General features: G+C 34.0%; 1 protein-coding gene across 1 annotated transcript in view; it reads left to right on the forward strand.

The window, feature by feature from the left end:
- The window catches only part of CPLANE1 (ciliogenesis and planar polarity effector complex subunit 1), a 70694-nt gene that overhangs the window by 24712 nt on the left and 26391 nt on the right, over window positions 1-19591 (forward strand). Inside the window, exons 21-38 of the mRNA XM_049795172.1 lie at window positions 938-1076; window positions 1462-1571; window positions 2743-2904; window positions 3043-3151; window positions 3504-3810; window positions 4308-5235; window positions 6415-6578; window positions 7580-7716; window positions 8304-8386; window positions 9581-9663; window positions 11146-11211; window positions 12763-12955; window positions 13564-13821; window positions 14002-14751; window positions 15625-15791; window positions 17106-17235; window positions 18259-18313; window positions 19325-19429. Of these exons, the coding sequence (XP_049651129.1) occupies window positions 938-1076; window positions 1462-1571; window positions 2743-2904; window positions 3043-3151; window positions 3504-3810; window positions 4308-5235; window positions 6415-6578; window positions 7580-7716; window positions 8304-8386; window positions 9581-9663; window positions 11146-11211; window positions 12763-12955; window positions 13564-13821; window positions 14002-14751; window positions 15625-15791; window positions 17106-17235; window positions 18259-18313; window positions 19325-19429 (3946 nt within the window). The remainder of the gene's footprint in view (window positions 1-937; window positions 1077-1461; window positions 1572-2742; window positions 2905-3042; window positions 3152-3503; window positions 3811-4307; window positions 5236-6414; window positions 6579-7579; window positions 7717-8303; window positions 8387-9580; window positions 9664-11145; window positions 11212-12762; window positions 12956-13563; window positions 13822-14001; window positions 14752-15624; window positions 15792-17105; window positions 17236-18258; window positions 18314-19324; window positions 19430-19591) is intronic.

A 19591-nucleotide genomic window follows, 5' to 3' on the forward strand; every position in this document is an offset into this window, starting at 1 on the left:
CAGTTCTTTTAGGAAACCAGAACTTAAAGATACAGAATATCACTTCATAAAGTGTCTGCTTTCACTGTCTTTCTGTACCCACTTGGTAATGTACAGGCTCATTTCTTTCTCCAAGAAACAAGCTGATTTTAATTGGGAGTTATAGCTGTTAATTGAAAGTGTGTTCCAGATCACTTAGAGTTGAACATAAGAGACAACATGATGCTCACTTCAAGTAAAGCGGTCACCTTAGTGCACAGTGCATAGGACTTACAAGATCTCATTCTACTCATATGCCTTCTGTTTGTGCAGAACAAAGCTCAGAATATATTGATTAAAAATTTTGTGTAAACTTAGGCTTTTCTTAGGTCATTGTTGCACAGCCACTTAAAAAAGAAGGTTGACTTCCTACAGAAGGGGGTGTGTCTGCCTGCCTGCCTTCCTTCAGCCCGCCTGCACCAGCATTCATGCAGTGATCCAGATCAAGAACTAGTCTGACTGACAAATATTTCCTTCTGTTTGCTCATTGCATGGTCACATGCTTAATGCTGCCATGGGGAGTTGATCAGAAGTAACTGCTGAAACAGGAGGGAAAACTAGTCTGCCTTTGTTGACAGCAGCCTGGACTGTGTTGGATTAAACTGGTTTATTAATTGTGGTCTTGGTTCTTCTTAATACTTCGTTGCTCTTGTATTTCATGGTAATCATAAATATGATGAGTACCATGTAGACGAAAGCATTTTTTTGTGCCGTAGCTCATGCTGAACATATTCCTGTAAATTAATTTTCAGAATACTGATCTGAAGAAAATGGAAAGCAACCTTGAGGGAATTTTACTATTCTTGGCAGTATTCTGCTAATAACTAAGAGGCTGTACATTTAGTAGTGATACATGCAAAACTTCAATTTTTATTTCCACTTTGATTGTTTATTTTTTATTTATTTTTACTATCTATAGATTCGAATGAAAGGATCTCTTCCTTTGTTAAGTCCATTCCCAGAGACTTTACTTCGTTACTCCAAATTCCGCACTGTTTTCTATAGATCTACATCTTCTGGAGACCATCAGTTTGATGATATTACCTGTAAAATTTTAGGTCTGTATGCAATAAAATAGAATGGTTTAGAGCTGGAAGAAAGAAAATCCATAGGTGCAAAGAAACTCTTACTAGTTTGAAATAGTAACTGCAATGTGTGCAGAAACACATTCCCATTCCAGCTTTTATGTTAGTTATCAAAACTCTGAATCTGAAAGTTGTTGCTCTGGATTGTTGTGTGTGTTATAGATCTGGCAGATGTGAAAGAAATGAATGCTAAGTGATACTAAAGAGCTCTAGCTGCAGAGCAGTATTGAAAACTCAAGAATGAGTAATTTTTTTCTTTAACTGCTGTTTGTTAATTCCTTTCTTCTAGCTAAAAATCTTAAGCTGTTTTATTTCATTTATTAGAATAGAATCTCAACATAGTGCATGTTTGTCATAGGTTGGTTCAGAGAGCTATGTGCATTGTGTTGGATGTTTCATGTTCGTGAAAGATTATCTGACAACTGCAGGCGGTACCAAACTGCAAGGGAAAATATTAACAATCATAAGGTAATTATATTACTAATATAGTAAAGATACAATTTAATTGCATAAAGCTATAAGAAGACTTCTAAATGTCTGCTCTATATTTCTGTGAGAACTTTTATTTGCTTAATAGGACAAAATTAGCACAGTGCTGTAATGCGCGTTATTTGATGCTATAGAATAATACTGTCCATGTGAACTACATCTTTCTAATACTATTTCTGTTGGGCTTTTGCTTTGTATATAACTCAAGTAATTGAAGAGATACTGCCAGAAGAGCAATAGTTTCTACAGTTGTTGTCTACCTAAGTATTTACTACTTTTTTTTTCCATTAGATTAAGATATTTGGGGTGTTACCTGACCAATGTCTATTTAATGCACCAAAAAATGTTTTTTTCAAAAACAATAATGAAAAATATTAAAATTTAATTATGTTTTCTCTACTCTATACCTTCATCAATTGATGTCAGAGGTCAAGGAAGAAAAAGAAGTAAACTACTAGCCTGATACTTGTCATATATTCTGTAACAGTGCAGATGTTGATTTTTGTCCCGTCTAGTCTAGCAACTCAGCTGTCCTTAGCAAAGGTTGCTTCCTTTAAAACAAGTCCAAAATTTCTTTTCACCAGAAAAATCAAGCTTAAATAAACAGGATAGCTGTTTCAAATAGTAGAAGATGCTGATTTTTCTGAGCTTTGTGCAGCAGTGACAAATGAGATAGAAACCACTGTCTGTTTCAAAATAAACTGATCCATCTTAAAAGCCTCTTGGTTGGCTTAAATATCTTGCTCCCAAGAAAGATTTTATGATCACCTCAAGTCACAGTAAAATTATTTACTTCCCCTGGTAATTCAATATATTTAATTAGTTACAGGTAGTTTAGTCAAATCCTCCATTTTTACTCTGAATGACTGCAAACAGATTGTTCAGCAGAGTGTTACTGTTAATGGAATTAATTCCTAAGCTGGTTTAAAAAAACGTCTTTTTTTCTTTCTTTCTTTTTTTTATATACATTATGGTCCATTACAACCTTGATCTGTCTCCTAGCATCATATACTTCTCTGGCAGTTAAGTTAGAAATTTTCATTTTCTGTTGGCTGCGGAAGAATCATTACAATTTGCTATGTATGAATAATTGAGCTGAAATACATTGTTCATACCAATTAATGTTTCTCTAGCAAGGTGTTTTTTTTAGGATCTGAAGAAGAATGAATATGATACCTCCACAGTTGAGCATTGTCTAAATGCAGTGGAGTGGGCTTGTCGAATGCTTCCTTTCTGCAGGTTCATGAATGTTGAAGAACTAGTTCAAGATGTTATTTTGAGTCTGCTTGGAGAATTGCCACCAATGAAAAAGGTAAAAGACATTAAAGCTAGAACAAAAGCAATAGAGATCATCACAAATGTTTCTAGACTTTCTAGTGGTTTAAGTTTTGTTGGGAATTATACCTTACTTGTATGTTAGCTACTTTAAAAGATACTTTATCTTGTGCAGGTGGCAGAGATTTTCGTAAAAGCATTTCCTGATCCTGAAGATATAAGAGTTCCACTAAGGGATAAATATCATGGACTTCAGCAGCGACTCAGACACAGTATTGTTAAAGGTAATCCTTCTTCCGGAAATATTGAACTAACTTTCTTTTTTTACCCTACTTATTAATTAACTTGTGACAATACCCTCTTTCATACCCCGTGTAAAACAATTATTATAGTTTTCAGTCAGACAGCTTTGAGAGGATTTTGTGGCAAATTCTGTATTTTCTTTCTGATATGTCTATACCAGTAACAGAATATCATGACTTCCAAGTTGGTGGTGTTTCTTCACTTTATCACAGTTTCCATCTGTATTTATAAATGGCTATAATTTAGGATGATTCAAAGTTCATTCATGTCTCAATTTGAGAGAATAATTGAAAACTGGGAGTTTGTGTTTAAAATCACTTGTCTTTTTGGTAGGTCCTGAAAGTGAAGAAATGATGTCTGTTGTTATACAGGCTACTGAAAAAGTGAGAATGAAGGCCTTGAGACGTGTAATAAAGAACATAGGCCCCATAGAAATTAATATTTGGGAACCAGCAGAAGAGGGAGCAGCAGATGATGAGAAACATGGTTATGACAGAGTCTCATTAGGCACTAGTCTAAGCAGAAGCACACTTACTGATCTTGGGAATCCTCAGGTATATAGTGATGCTGACACAGCAGATACACTTTCTGATGCTTTGTTTACTGAAGAAACGAGAGCTCAAACACCTTCACTCCAGAGGTATGAAAAAAATTGCAGCATATGTGTGCATGTCAGAACAAAAGTAGATGGAAAAGGCAGTAAAGAAAGCTTTCTATTCTTTCTATTTAAATTAAAAAAAAAAAAAAAAAAAGTTGCCTCTTATTGTTCAAGTAATCTTTTCGCCAAACAGGATAATTGTCACTTTGGGTGATTTATCAGATGAAGAATTACAAATTTGGCAAATCTTAGAACTGCCAATGTTGTATCAGTTACTATGTGACTGGTACATTATTGAAGTGTAAATTCTTATCAGCTATGACCACTTTCATATATGATACTGCTGAGTTGCTGTCTCTGTAAAAACAATGGATTTTGCATTTGATTAATTTGCCACATTAACATTGTATTAATGTAAATTTGTAGTTGTTAGTTTCCCACTTTTAACAAAAGAGGAAGTAAAAGAACTAATGTTGCATTTACTTATTTTTTCAAAATGGATTTTGGTGTTAACGGTACTTATGTTTGTTGTCTTACAGGGATAATGAACATCATAGACGAGAAGAAATACGTAGCAAAAATATCACACACAAGATAAAAGCTCTTAACTGGAAAACAAAACATAAAGTATATGGAAAAGACATGTGTAATCAATGTAATTTGCCTATAGTTGGTACATGGGAATTTGAACGTGATGATGATGAATATGTTATTTTTTTAGAACTATTTTTGAGTTACATTCTTGAGAGAGACCTGATAAAGTATAGTGACCTTGGAATTCCATTTCTTACTAGCTTTTCTGGACTTCTTCGAGAGCATGAATTAAACTCTCTCTTTTTTGATGTTCATACAACACTAAAACGTCGACAAGGCAAAACTAGAAACCAAAATGTGTTTAGAGCAGGGTCTTGTTATACTCTCACCCTGGCATCTTGTGATTCTGGAACAGCATCTGTTTATAATGAAAACCAAAGTATTTTGGAAAATCCAACCCTTGTACAGTCCATTGTACAGACAACAGAACCTTCTGTGTGTAACCTAATGAAAGGACTTAATGAAGGATTATTTGGTTTAAAACACAAGTCAATTTACAGAGCTCAGAGTGACAACCAAGGAGTCACCGTTGCACCAGCAAGCCAGACCCTTCCTAACCATACTTCCTCTAGCCTGCAAACTCAGGCAACTTCTAAATGTATTTACAAAACTGTTGATATAGTTGATATTGTACCAGGAGAAGAACTGGCTATTGAATTGATGGGTAAGTTGAGCAGTATTGCAAAATTGCTTGAGTGGATGATCAGATGGTCTGATAAAAGACTCCTATGTGGTTCCAGTAAACAAGATTCCTTAGAAGAGATTCTCCCGATGATACATGTGAAAACATCAGCACCTGCTGTCCTTACTTCTTTGTGGCTGTTAGAACAGTTACATAGAGATGGATCTCAAGCAAAGAGCATGAAATTTAAGGTAAGAAAAAGGGTGGGTGAGTGTCAGTGAAATTTGTGAGTTAGTTATGCCAGTAAAGAAAATCACACACATCTTTCACCTCATAGTTCTGTTCCCGGTAAAACCTGGAATATTGATTAATGGCCTTTCCTTTAAGGGTTGCTATGAAAAGAAAAATGTTCCAGGAATACTGGAATTCTGTCTGTAGGAAGCCTTTGGTTGGAGATAAAAATTCTCTTTTGAAGTCCTGTTTAACTCATTTATCTAGATACCACATTATTTGAGCAAATTCCTACAAGTTTGGCCATTGTGTCTAATCTTAGACATCATCTTTGAAGAAACCTAGTATTGGAGATCATGGAAAAACAAGACAAAGTATAAAGAAATAGTTTACCTGGAGACACTTGAATTTAGATTAATTTGTCTTTGAGACAGATACAGTCTGACTGGAGTATTTAAACTAGTTAAAGATTGATGAAAAGGGAATTTTAAATTTCTATCTAGCACTGTTACACAGAGTTGGAGAATGTATATTAATGCAAAATAAGAGATTTGCCAGAAGAACATGATGAGTATTGCTTTATTTCATATTTGGGGACAACTGGATCGCTTATCCTCTTTAAGTCTACATGAAAGGCTTTCAGGAGAGAGGGGGGGGTGTTTTTTTGGAGAAGGCTTTTCTCCCAAATTAAAAGCGGTTTTGTCTTGGTTTTGATTTGCATTTTCTGGTTTCTGACAAGCACCACCTGTATTTTACTTACAACTTACTCCCAAAATTTTGTGCGTGCATCTAACTGCATGATGATACAGCTTTTTGCCTCTCATAGTGTCTTCAGTGATAATTTTAGAGTTTTGTATTACACATGATGAAGGCCAAATCTTACCATATTGTATAGAGTATATTTATCACATAGTGACTTTAACAATTGGTGCTCAGTTGATGCTGACAGATGTCTCTTATGTTTCCTTTGGATAATTCAGAGGATCATTGCTTCACTTAATGCAAAAAGGGGCAAAACTCAAGTTCCACAGGCAACTGCAAACCCAGAATTTCTCAGCTCTATAATAGAGAAAAGGATATGAAGTTAAGCATAAACATACTATATGAATTGTTGGGGTTTTTCTTGAAGTATCGGGTATCTTTTTTTTAAACTAGTGAATTTTCGTTTTTATAATTATTATTACTATTATTATTCATAGAGTCTGGATAATCAATATCTGAAAGAATTTGCATCTCTATCAGAAGCCCAGTCTAGGACAGAGAAAGAAAGCAGTATGGATGAAGGCTCTTCCTTACTGCCCAGTCCACCTCTTGATATCCAGAGTGTACAAGCCTATGATGATCTTTGTGAAACTGCTCTGGGGTAATTTTTTTTTTTTAACCTAAGAAATCTGGTTGGTTGTAATTCCTCAGCTAAGCAGCATGTCAGTATTAAGAGTTCTACTGTTATTACATGTTATATACATGTTAAATTTTGAGTGCAAAGTCAAACTCGTGCATATTGTTCACAGCTGCATGAAGCAGATAAAATATTCTCCATCAGCAGACATACCTCTAAGTAGAAAACAATGAATGATGTAGCTGCTACCTATGAATTGAATTGTACGTGGTTGTTCACAAACTTAGTGATGTGGAAATGGAATCTGGATTTCGGATATAATTGATATCATGGCTTTCTCAAAGAATTCAGATAACTTTCACTATCTTTAGTGTAATTTTCTTTGTGTTGAGATGAAAGTTCACAACATCATTTTACTTTTCCCTGGGTCTGTAATCTAGCTATGTTCATATGTGTGCATGTCAAAAATAGATGGAAAAGGCAGTAAATATTTTATTTGTTAACATCTTACAGAATTCTGAGGATAGAGACTCCTTAACCTGATGTCCTTTGTGACATTTCTGTTCATCTTGTGCTGCACTAAATAAACAAAAGACCTTTGGTATTAGTATTCTGAGACATTATTCTGTGTCTTCTCTGACAATTTTTTTTTTTTTTTTAGTAAAGGAAGTTTCTGTGAAGGAGATAAATATAATCTTAACCAGATGATTTTGAAGTCATGGTGCAGTTTATGCCTTCCATTTTTGGTAGATCATACGTGTTGGTTACATTTTTCTGGAAATAGCCCATCTGAAAGACTGTACTATTAATGTCACTAAAATATCACAGCTATACCAAAAAATAATATTAATCTTGGTTTAAGTTAAATTCAGAGAGAAAATTTATGTGAACATTGGTTATATCACAGCAATGTTTTTTTACAATTATGCACTAGCCTGCAATCTGAGAGGAACAGCGTACTTAAATGAAGTCAGATACATATAGTATTTCTATTGTTAATTACCTTTTGTAATTCCAATTACCAGAATGTCTACAAAGTCAAAATACTTTGATAAGATGGAAATTAATCATGGGAATTATTCTGTACCTCATGTGACTGAAGATGTTAATGAAGTGGGACCATTTGTTCTGGAGGAATTAGGTGTAACATCAGAAAGAGAAGGTTTGTTTTTATGGTATATCCTTTTACTATGGTCTGACATATAAAACAGTAGGAGTTTTGCCTGAACAGGATTATATGTCCCTCTGTTTATTTAATCCAAAATTAGAAATAAGTTTTCATTGTTCTATTGAAGTTATTGCTGTATCGTTTAATATTATAACTAAATTTTATACAATTGCATTCTCAAGACTTTCTGATCAGTTTTTCACTTACGTAACTTTTTTGCTGTAGAGATAGGACAATGTACAATAACATATTTCATTCTCTCATTTACTTTCATTTCAAGAATATTCGTGCTACTGTGTAAAATAGGATTTGAGAATTGTAAGAGCTGAATATGCATAGATTAAGTTTATCATATTCCTACCATGAAAATAAGCTGGTTTGTTGTGGTTTTTTTTTTTAGATTCTAGGTGCATGCGTCATAACTAGTAATAACACAGATTTTGAATTTGCTGAGACATCTCTCAGCCCCTTTCTCCTCAATAGGAAAAAAGTGGACTAATGTGACTGGTTGGCAGAAATCACATAACAGTGCTGTATGTCATATAGTTTTCTGATTTAGTGTATTTGTGTTTATTTTGTAGAGTTCTTTGAGGAGCCATATGAAACTCCAAAGAGCTCCAATAGCTCTATCAAGATCAAACCTGTAGAACATCAAAGAGGAAAGGCAAGTTACCATCTTGCATAGAAGCATCAAATTATTATGAATACTCTTTTCAAAATATCCTGAGTTCCTCAGTATACTTAAGAAATTGAGAGCAGGCTTAAAGCGTTTAGGATTGGTGAATTTTTTTTCCTGCGTAATTAAATAATAAAAGTCACAAGTAATTAAACAGTAGTAAAGTGAGATCTTCTGTGAGCACTTTTGAAAACTAATTCATTGTTTGTAAAACTAAATATGTGTATGCCTATATATATTATATATATATATCAATATATATACATAAAATTACATTAAATCTATAGAATGCATAATACTACATATAAATATATAAGATTATGCATGCACACATATATACAAAAGCATGTAACTTGAAAAAAAACCAGATGATCTTCTGGTTAATATACCAGATTTTTGTGGGTATTTTGTTATACTAGAAAGCTGTATTAACAACTTTTTTTTCTTTGAAAATGTGTTCTGTCTCTGAAATTGTCAGAGGGTAATTAAGTAAGGACTCTACCACTTGTTTGCATGCTTGCTGGTTTTTAAATATATTAAAATGTTTATTTTTCTCCTGTCCGAAAACTCAATCTGAATCAGTAAAAGAGCCTTGTTTTTTCATTCATTGTCTTTGGTCATAAGTCTCCGTTCTTTGAAAATGGCTAAGAGCTATTATGCTGAAACGTGAATTGCAATGCCATCACTTTACTTGCCTTTAGTACTCTAGATTCAGTGCTGTTAATGGGATTAGAAACAATAAATGTATTGTGGTCTTCAATTCTGCAATGCATTTTACTGTAGTTAATCTGTGACGTATAGAATCCTGCATTTGTTTTAATTTCTTAGTTTGTAGATAGTTTGTGTATAGTAGGGTTGTTTCTACATTTTCATCTTTACCTAGGGGGTACAAGATTAGAGAGTATTTTTCCAGGATACTATATGGTATGAATTTGAAAATAAAAAGTCATAATGATGACTTAAAAAGAAAGATGGTCAGATGGATCATTAAGAAATCTCCTTATTTCTGATTTGTAACCATCTTCTGATAAGTGTATAATTTTGATTATTTTTCAGCCAGATTTTTTTAAGTAGCTGATTAATCAGAAGTATGTTTTCCTTAGGCTAATAAAATAATACCTTATTGAAGCAGAAGGGGGATATAAAAATTTACAATTTCAGTTACATCTTTTTATATTCCAGCAGGTCTCCATTTCAGGTATAGATAGTCCCCAGGAAGATCAAAAGGCGGAAGAGACAAAGGAAGGAAAGGGTGAACAGAATGTGTGAGAGACTTTGTTGTTGTTTTAATTTGTCTTTTAACTTTGCTTAAAAATCAAAAGTAGTTTTGTTAATTACGGTATCCAGTGAAGTCTCAATGGGTTCTTGCTGTTTATAGCAACCAGTCATCTTCTATTTCACATGTACAGGTATTGCACATATACAAAGTGCTGGGTGGATGAGTGGTTATTTTAGTAACAATCAAATAAAAGAGGCATGGTTTGTGGGAAAGTGTATATCTGGGAAAAGGACAGAGGAGAACTGGAAAAGCTTTCAGATACACAATTCATTCTCCAGTCCTGAAATAGGAGCAGCATATTCAGACTAAATACAGGTGGAGAGCTGTTATTCTAGGAGATTTTAACAGTTAATTTGTTGAACACCGTAGAAGAAAGAGAGGTTGGTGTCTAGGAAGCAGAAGGTGAGATAAAAATGGATATGGGTGATAAGCTTCTTAGCTCATGAAAGAGGGAGGGAGGGGGGTATTTCCCACAAAGAAATTTACTTCATTATGGTACTTTTTTGACTTTTATTTTTTAAAAATACCTCTACATTTATAATATGATGTATATAAAATTATAGAAACAGTCCATAAACCTGGTTGTCACATAATCTGTTTGAATAGATTACTGCTCAGTTTGATTTCTCTGAAGTTTTTCAAGGGAAGAAATGCTATATTCTGTAAACACAGGATTTGTTATGTTTACCATGAGCCATCTTGGTCTTTTGAGATTTTTTAATTTGTGTTAATGATGGAAGAAGATGAACCTATTTTTATTATTTCACTTAGCTTTCTTATTGAAGCCACCAAATTTGTAGTAATGAAACCTTTTCCTCTGATATACAGTGCCTGAATGTCTTAATATTTAGAAGATCTTATTAATTGTGGTGGCATATAAATAAATATTCCTGTGTATATATAAAATTTGTGGGAATACTTCTAAATGGCTTAATTTTAGAAAGAGTTAGAATCCTCTACTATTTTAAACTGATGTATTTTTGTTCTGAAAGAAAGAAAAATAACTACACATAAGATGGCCCTCAAGGATTTCTTATGATAACTGGCTTTTCTTTTTTAGGAATGCAGATTGTAGTGATACTACCAGTATTGCTTAAATTGCTTTTTCTCGTCTTTTGTCAACTTAGATCAACCTCTTTTTTGTCTGCTGTTTGTGTTGAAGAGCCGGAACCTTTTCAGTGCTTTTGTTTGCACCAGTTTCTGATTGCTAGGGAGACAAAGCATGAATGTCAATATTTACCAACTCAAATGGCTCCGTAGTGCAGTAATTGAAGCAATGCAGATTGGTATAGCTCTGATCAGGTGGCTTTCAGTTATTTTATCTCTTACTATTTGAAGTACTTTTTCAGGAGGTTAGACGCTCACACACATATATGTATTTAAATTTATATAAGATGAAAATGAACAGCGTAACAAGTTATTGTAGTATTGTAGTATTAACAATATGCGTTTTTTTCTTTTTTTATAGCGTGCATGTTGCTACTAGTACCATTTCTCAGTCATTCTCTTTAGAACAAGGTGCAGAAGTTCCCAGGTAAGATAAATCCATAATGTTTTCTATAATAATAAATGGAATATCCCTGTTAAATTTTCAGTCTGAAGTAATGTGATTTGTAGATTTGATTACAAAATATTTGCAGGTATAGTATATTGTACCTGGAAACTGTAGTACTGAGTAGCCTTTCCTGAAACCTTTTTGTGCTGTAATCCTTGAGGATCACATACTCTTGCATGTTGTCCAGAATATCACATGAATCAAACTTGTTAATTCAGACCTACCAAATTTAAAGAGAACTGATAGTTTCGTTTTCTGGTTCAGACAGAATCATTATAATTATATAATATTACTATAGAAGATGCAGTGTTACATAAAACACCTAACCAATAACATTGTAAACATAGTCATATTTATTATAAAATTATTAACATGTATATGTCCTACAGCAACTGCAAGACATAAATATATACATAATATTTCTGTAAACAGGGAGAATGTTGGAGTTGGGGAGAGGGGTCAGGAGTCAAGCTCAGGCTTTCACTTCTAGAACAGTCCTCTCTGAGTTTTTTCAGTTTAGAGGAAGATCTGAACTGCGCATCCCTTTGGATTCCATTTTCATGTGTCTTTAATCTCATTTCCTTCTTGAGTTGTTCATGCCAGCTTTTTTTAAAAAAGCTTTTCTCAAACTTCCAGGGTTATGGGCCATGCTTACACATACTGATTGTGTTCCAAAAGATTTCCTGTGCTCCTTCACACCTATTACATATCCAAAACCTTTTCAGTATTACTTATTAGCCATTGCTTTATGCTTCTCTTTCTTCACTTGGAGGCCATCCTGTTCAGTAGTGAAAAATCTTTCAAAGGTTACCTGTACCTGTAGCAATGTCAGCCTTTTTCTTAAACAGAGAAATGTCTTTTGGGTCAATTTCTGTTGATGTGGGTAAAGTCCTTCAGTTTCTTTACAATTTAATGTAAATCCTAACCCTCTCTTCTTCATTTAAGGACTTTGTCTAATTAATAGTCTTTCCCTACTAAAAGACGTAATTATGTCACCAAGAAAATTCAGTATATTGTATCATCTGGTACATGTTATTTTAATTTTATTTGGGTTTTGAGCAGAAATTTTGTTGTTGATTTTTAATTCCAAATATATAAAGGTATATTTAATTATTTAAGTGAAACCGAATCTGCCATCTCTCTTATTTCAGTTAATAATGTCCTCCATTTTCCATCAGATGTTTCGTTTTATGACTAACCAGGCCCTCTTTCTGTCAAATCATTGTTTTCTGCCTGTGTCTCTAGTGAAGATAACATTTCAGATACCCTTGTGACTAAAAAAATCAGATAGAACTTACATCTTTACTCCAGTTTTTCATCCAGTATATTAGGAAGCGTTAGGAAAAATATGTCATACATACTCACCAATGAAGTTTGTGCAGTGTTAATTATTAGATATTTCCTACAAATTAATTATGTTTTAGAAAAATAAAGATATCTTTAAAATTTTCTGGATTGATTTGAGACAATGTCATATAGATGTTCTGAACTATGAATGTTTTTCATAGTTTTGTTCTTTTTCTTCTTAAGTAATACAGAGATTTCTTTAAGTGATGGTCAGCCTTCTCAGACTGTTGCGTCAAGTATGTCAAGTGTTGCGTCCAATACTTCCATTTGTGCAAAGAAGCAAGAAGTCAAGGAAGAAGTCCCTACAGAAGAGAAGCTAAACACGTCAGAAACGGTCAGGCAGATGCTCCAAGATGAAATGTTTAAGTTAGTTCAGGTGAGAGCATCTCATTATTGAAAATAGTGTTCACAATATGAACTGTGTTATTTAAAACAATGGAGATAATTACTATTTTAAAGGTATTCTGTCTGTGGTGGTTTTTGAAAGATATTTCCAGTTTTGTGTAAACTATTGTGAAAACTTATTTTAGATGTAACTCTTGTTTTTGACTCAAGAAAATGCGTAATATAATAATAAAAGTTTGTGGTTTAGTTGACGTAACTCAAGTGTGCTCTAATACGGTAGACTAGGAAAAATTCTGAAGCTGTGGTAACTTTGCAGCTGTACTAGGATTAAATTTTTGTTAGTACATGGAGACAACTTTATGTGACCTTACATTTACTCAAAGTTCACCAAAAAAGTGAAGGAATTTTTCTTGCTTTAGCATAATCTGTCTGTGGGAGATATTTAATATATCTTAAAAGAAAGCCCAGTGCAATAAAAAAAAATCACACAAATGAATCATTATTGAAACTTCGGGATGTTGTTTACTTTGTTACCTATATTAACAGGATAATGAACAGTTATAACATAGCCTAGACATAGAATTTTTGCTAAGATTCTTGTTAAAGTTGTTTACAGTTTTAACTTTGTGTGTTACCCAGCTACAGCAAATCAACTTCATGAGTTTAATGCAAATAGTGCAGTCATCCTTTGCCAACCTGCCAAACGTGCAACAAATTTTGCAACAGCATCAGTCTGTTCACCTGGAAGGAAGCCAGCCTGCACACACTGCTGAAGGCAGTGGCTCCCTGAAAACACATCTGCCCACTCAAGAAGATAATGGAAAACCTGGTCTAAAGAGCTCTGATTTTCAACCAAGGAATAGTTTAAGAAATGAAAGCAACAATGGCCATATAAAAGTAAGTATATCAAAGTGTCATTTATGAAGACAGTTCTGTATACCTGATAGGTTATCGGTCCTGTTAAATTAAGAAATGTTTTTGTAGCGATTGCTGTAGACAAAAAAGATTTATACCATTTTTGTGCATATGTAGTGCATGGTTGCTATTAATGCTGTTTTGTTTGCTTCTCTGAATTAGAATCATCTGGATGTGAATGTTTCTTTAAGCCTATTAGAAAGCCACAGCAAAGAAATGGGATTTATGCCACTATCTCAAGATCTGCATTCTTCAGCACCTACTAAACCACTTCATCTTCTAGCTCCTTCCTCAAACATCCAGAAAACACTGAAGCTTATCCCTATTGAAAAAAACTTGAATTACTCAAATGGATTTCCTTTGCTTAAGCTTGAATCAGGTTATCATTTCAAACCGGCATTTTTACATCCAATAGAAATGTCATCAGCTTTTGCTAGACCACCCCTAGTACCACGAGTAGCTTGGAGTTCATCAGCTTCCTTATGGAACCATCAGTCATCATACACAACAAGAAAGAATAAGTCAAAAGAAGATTTGAACATGAGTAGATATGACACTGAGATCCCAAGGCAAATGCATGAGGAAGAGAAAAGATGGGCAGAAACAGTACTTAAGGGACCTCCCGAACACCTGAATCTAGATCAGTATGAAGGACGGCAAGAAGTTCCACCTCAGCAGCAGTTCTCTGCAAATGTGAATAAGGACAAAGTACTGATCGCTCAGAACCTGGCTGGTATTCCACTGTTGCACTTGCAACTTCACCCAGTACCTAGACTTCCACCAGTTGTAAGGCAGCCAATCACTACTAGTTTAATACATGTTAAACCTGCAACAAAGGAGTCTGACTGCAGAGAAACAGTACAGCACACAGGAATATCACTACTCCATGCTAATTTACCTCAAAAAAAGAAGGTACTGGATTTTAATAATATATTTTTCCAAGTTGGAGGGGTTTTTGAGTTTCATTATTTCTTACTCATCAAAATTAAGTTAATGTTTCCAGACTATGGAATTTGGAAGTGTTCAGCACAGCTACCAGAGGGATCTGAAACTAAAGTGACTTCTTATTGGCATGTCAATATGAGGCAGGCTGCAAGCTTGGAAACGTTTTTAATGAAGTTGGATTGATTCCACATTCCATAGTTCATCAATATTCAGCCCATTAGTAATGAATGTAAGGAATTTACTCTCTAAAATACTGGATAATATTTATATGGTAAAAAATAGTTCTGTTTTTACAGAAATTTAAATAGAATTATTTACAGAAAAACAAAGAATGGAGTGAGAAATCCTCTTTTATAAGGGCAGAATAGAATGCTAAAATGCTTGGTAAGAAAATCTTCTGGATGTCAAGAACCTGATATTTTGAAAAATGTTGTTCTGATAGACTCTCATATGCTTGCACATTCCAGTTGAAAAGAATGGAAATGTTTTTCCTTGAAAGGTGCTTCTTCAGTCCTTGTCTACATTGTACGGTTCCTGCCTTCATCCTCAACTACATACATTACAAATGCAAATATTAGTGAAATACATTCTGTGGAGAAAATTCATATCTTTTAGTTTAGTTTCAGAAAACAGTTTACACGTACATATTAGCTGAGATTCTGGTCTGATGCTGTTAATATTACATTTTCACTTTCTCTACAAATTGCTACACTAGATGTGTTTGTATAATTGAGATCCAAACTGGACCTGCTCTTTTCATCTAATCTGACTGTAGTTCCCCTCTCTGTTTCCTGTATCATTGTTTCATTTTTGCTTCTGTCTCTCTCTGAACACTTTCAGGCACAAAAACTCATTCCACTTCAAGACCTCCTTGCATTTGAGCAACGCCACCAGCATCATACTGGGCCCAGTACTTTCTTTGGAAGAGACCAAACTGAACCTATCCAGTTACTAAAAACTGATGTTGAACCATTTGAACTAAGAGATGTGCAGAATAATAAAAAAAGGCAAGCCAGACTTTTAAAGTGGGTCTTCATTTTGAAAGACTTACTGGTAACCTATACCTTCTTGCTTTGAAATCAGTGGGAGTTTTTACAGCAGCTTCAAATAAAGTGGAATTGAATGTAATTTTTTTTGGAGGAGAATAAAATGGCAAATATTAGTAAAGACGCAGCAGGAGAAATATAGCATTAGGACATGAAGGGGTTGTTGGTGTTACCAAGCTGATAGGAAGAAGACTCAAGGGGAAGTGTTTTTCATACCAGTAGATGTGGTTTAAAGTCGTCTTGTCATCTGGCTGTTTGCTGTGTCCTGTTTATGAAATGGTTTGCTGCTGCTTAAATAGACTACTGTCTGCACTGCATATTGTCAGTGTTAGTAGGGATCTTCAAGAACGAAAGGGTTATGTTCTTTCAATATAATTCAAGATACAGGCTCTGTTTCTGAATGCAGACAGTGATTAGCAAAATTCCTGCTGAAGGGATATTTTATTTTGTTCTGCTAGGTACGTTATTCATTACTTTTGAAAATTGATTTATTCTTTAGTAATTGATTCCACAAGCAGTTACAACAGTTCTTTTAAGCTGCATGCATATCTTTGTTCAGTTCTCATATAATGTCGATAGGTTCCTGACTTGTCACAGATCTGTGTTTTCCATGAAAGAGTTAATAGCGCCATTGCATCTAGAACAGAACACTTGCTTCTGATTATGATGCTTTTAACTGTAGCAGTTGGAAACACGGACACTAAGATGAGTTTTTCGCTCTTAAGATGAAAAACAGTTGATATGTAAGAAACCGCAGCTGAAATTTACAATACCTGTTTTGATATTACAACTGAAGTGCTTGAAGCTGCAATTGTTGTCTTACAATCTACTTATCAGATATTTAAGACAATTTGCAACTTTTTTAGTAAAATAGTTAATTAGAAACTTTCGATGATAACAGGTTTGTTTCCTGCTGGAGTATTTCTTATAGATTCCTTACAGGCATTTTGTGTAGTAATGATTATTGTGTCATACACAAAATATAGACATGGAATGTTATGCATTTTGTAATATTTGATATAAATACCTTATTAGACAACAGATTTTGGTGTGATTGTAAAGTATTTTTATGAGTTCCTACAACAATTTTATGTAGATTTCTGGTAGGCAAAAGTAGTGCTTTGAACTGATCTGTATGCAACATTTGTGTTTGTCTTTTCCACCTTTATTTCAGTGTGTATTTCTTAATAGTGATATTTCTTAGAAAACAATGATAGGTATTTTTATTATTTCAGTGCAGTTCTTATTTTTTATTTGTAATTAATATGTTCACAGACAAAAGAGGCGTGATAAGAAACAAATGAAAGAGAAGGAGGAAAAGAAGAAACCAAGTGTGTCCTTCTGCCCAGATGACTCCATCATCAGTATTAGTGATACAGTGATGGTTGTTGAATCAGGGACTGGGGTATAGAAATTTTTTATTTTTGGGTTTGTTTTTTTTTTCCATTAAAGTACTAACAGGAAAGAAAGGAGCAGGAAACTGTAAACCAAAACAATAATGTAAATCTCTTCCAGGCTCTAGCCTAGAAACAGTTTACATCTTGTATTCATATATTTGCATTTCCTGTAAACAAGAGAGATATTTTTATAAAGTATTCCAAGGTTAATTTTGTTTTTTTCTGGCACATGAACTTGTCTATTTTGATAGGATATTTGTCTGTATGTACATTTAAAGTAAATATATACAGAAACACTTAATTGCTTTAAAAAAACACCAAGAAACTATGTTTAGCCTAGCTGTAATGCTAGGACAAATGACACAGGCATTAATCTTCACATGAGGCTTAGATGATGATGATACAAGAGTGAGGACAGGAGCAGGAGGTCTCCGTTCTGTCTCAGCCAAGAAACTGAGACGGGAAAGTCTTTGTCAAGGCTGGGTTTTGATTTATGCACTTCTACTGGTTTGTTGGATGGGTTTTTTTTGTATAGACCTTTCTGATATCTTTTAACATATTTGGGGGTTGTCCTTGCAAGTACCAGATTTCAAGCTGGAACACTTCCAGATTTAAACCTAGATCACTTCGCAGAGCAGCAGGCTCTATTTCTAGTCTATACCATACCTTTTTTGAGACTTCCCTGTCCAGCAGAGCAGCTGGAGAATCTCACCAGACCTGGGAGATGTTAATTATGGTACAGCAGAGATAGCATATACTTGAAGAAGTATGAGGAATTTGTGTTACTGCAGATCACCCCAAGGTACATATGGGAAAGAATGTTACATAGTCAGTAATTCCATTAAGTTGGAATGGATCAGAAGAAATAAAAAATGGGGTAAGAAAAGTACATTACAATTATTTTATTCTCCCCCACCCCCCCGCCAAGTCATTACTCAAAGGAGGTATATTGGAAAGTTAATAGCATCAAGAAAGCCTTTAATTGGCATTGGAACTATTTTTAAAGATCATTCTTTTTCTCCTTACATTAGGATCAACAAGCAAAATCTGCATCTTACCTTCAAGATGGCTTTTTCATTTCAATGGGCAAGTACAAGTCTTTTGAATGCTTTGAGTGCTTAATTAAAATAAATCAAGGAACAGAAGTTTGTTAGATTTCAAAGGAGAACTCCATAGTCATCAAGATGTTAAAAACTCAAATTGCGTAGTCTGTGGGCAATACAGCATAATGGTTTATGGGATTGTTCCCCAGAAAATGTGGAAAACCTTTCAGGATGTACAACAGATATTCAGTCTTTTTGGGGGGATAGTCAGTTTTTAGGGGCTTGCTGCGGAGAGAGATGCAGGCAGATTTAAGATCTCATATCAATTATGTGTAAACGCAGAATAATTCTCCTGAAAATGATAGAATTATCTTAAGTTTTCTTAAAAATAAATTATAATCTTGTATTTATGTTTGTAAAAAATGGACTTCACAAAATAGTAACAGTATGTTGAGTGAATTTCAGTAACCATGGTTGACAGTGACTTCTGTTCAAGTGATTCATCAAAAGAATGCTGTAAACAATGCTTTCCTATTCTAAATAATTTTATTTGTTTTTAAAATATATTATTCCAGTTTTGTTTGCCTGCATATTCTAATTACATGAAATTTAAGGTTCTTTTAAAAGAAACTGAATGTTTACAGTATTTCTAGCTTGAAGCTTGGCTTTGGAGAAATACTGGCTTGCAAAGCTCTGTAGAAACATCAGAAAAGAAAAAGGTATACATGTCATAAATATTTCGCCCCTTTTTAAAATATGAAACAAATTGTTATTGTACAACATACTAAAATATTTAATTGAAAAATTACACATCCAAACTGAGCCTTGATTTTTAATTCAATGTAATATTGTAAGTTTCAGTACAGTTGGATATTCCCATAAGGCAGCTAGCACAAACTTCATGAAGTATGCATAGAGAAAGGTTAAAATTTTCTGTCAGAAATGCAAAGAAAAATCTGTTGGAAGCATGAATTTTGAGTTAATATGATTGCTTTCATAGATTTCTAATTCTTGTATTATTTGTACACACCTATTGTGTTTTATCACATTTTAGACACAAGGGGGGAAGCAGTTACTACTTCAGCAGATCTGCATTACATGGCTTCTACAGGAAGAAAAACAGCAGAAACTCAAGATGCAAGTACAAATACTCACCCAGGTAAGTGCTACCTGGGTGGCCTACAGCAGCCAACTATTTCTGGTATTGCTTCTTGTTAAATTGTGGTGTTTGGTCAGTTTCCAAAATGGAGTAAGTTTTTAAAGGCAAAACCAGTTTTTCATACTGTAATTTTTTGTTCCAAAAAGAAACCAGAAGATACTG

Source organism: Accipiter gentilis, chromosome Z, assembly GCF_929443795.1.
Source record: "Accipiter gentilis chromosome Z, bAccGen1.1, whole genome shotgun sequence".
NCBI classification, from domain to species: domain Eukaryota; kingdom Metazoa; phylum Chordata; class Aves; order Accipitriformes; family Accipitridae; genus Astur; species Astur gentilis.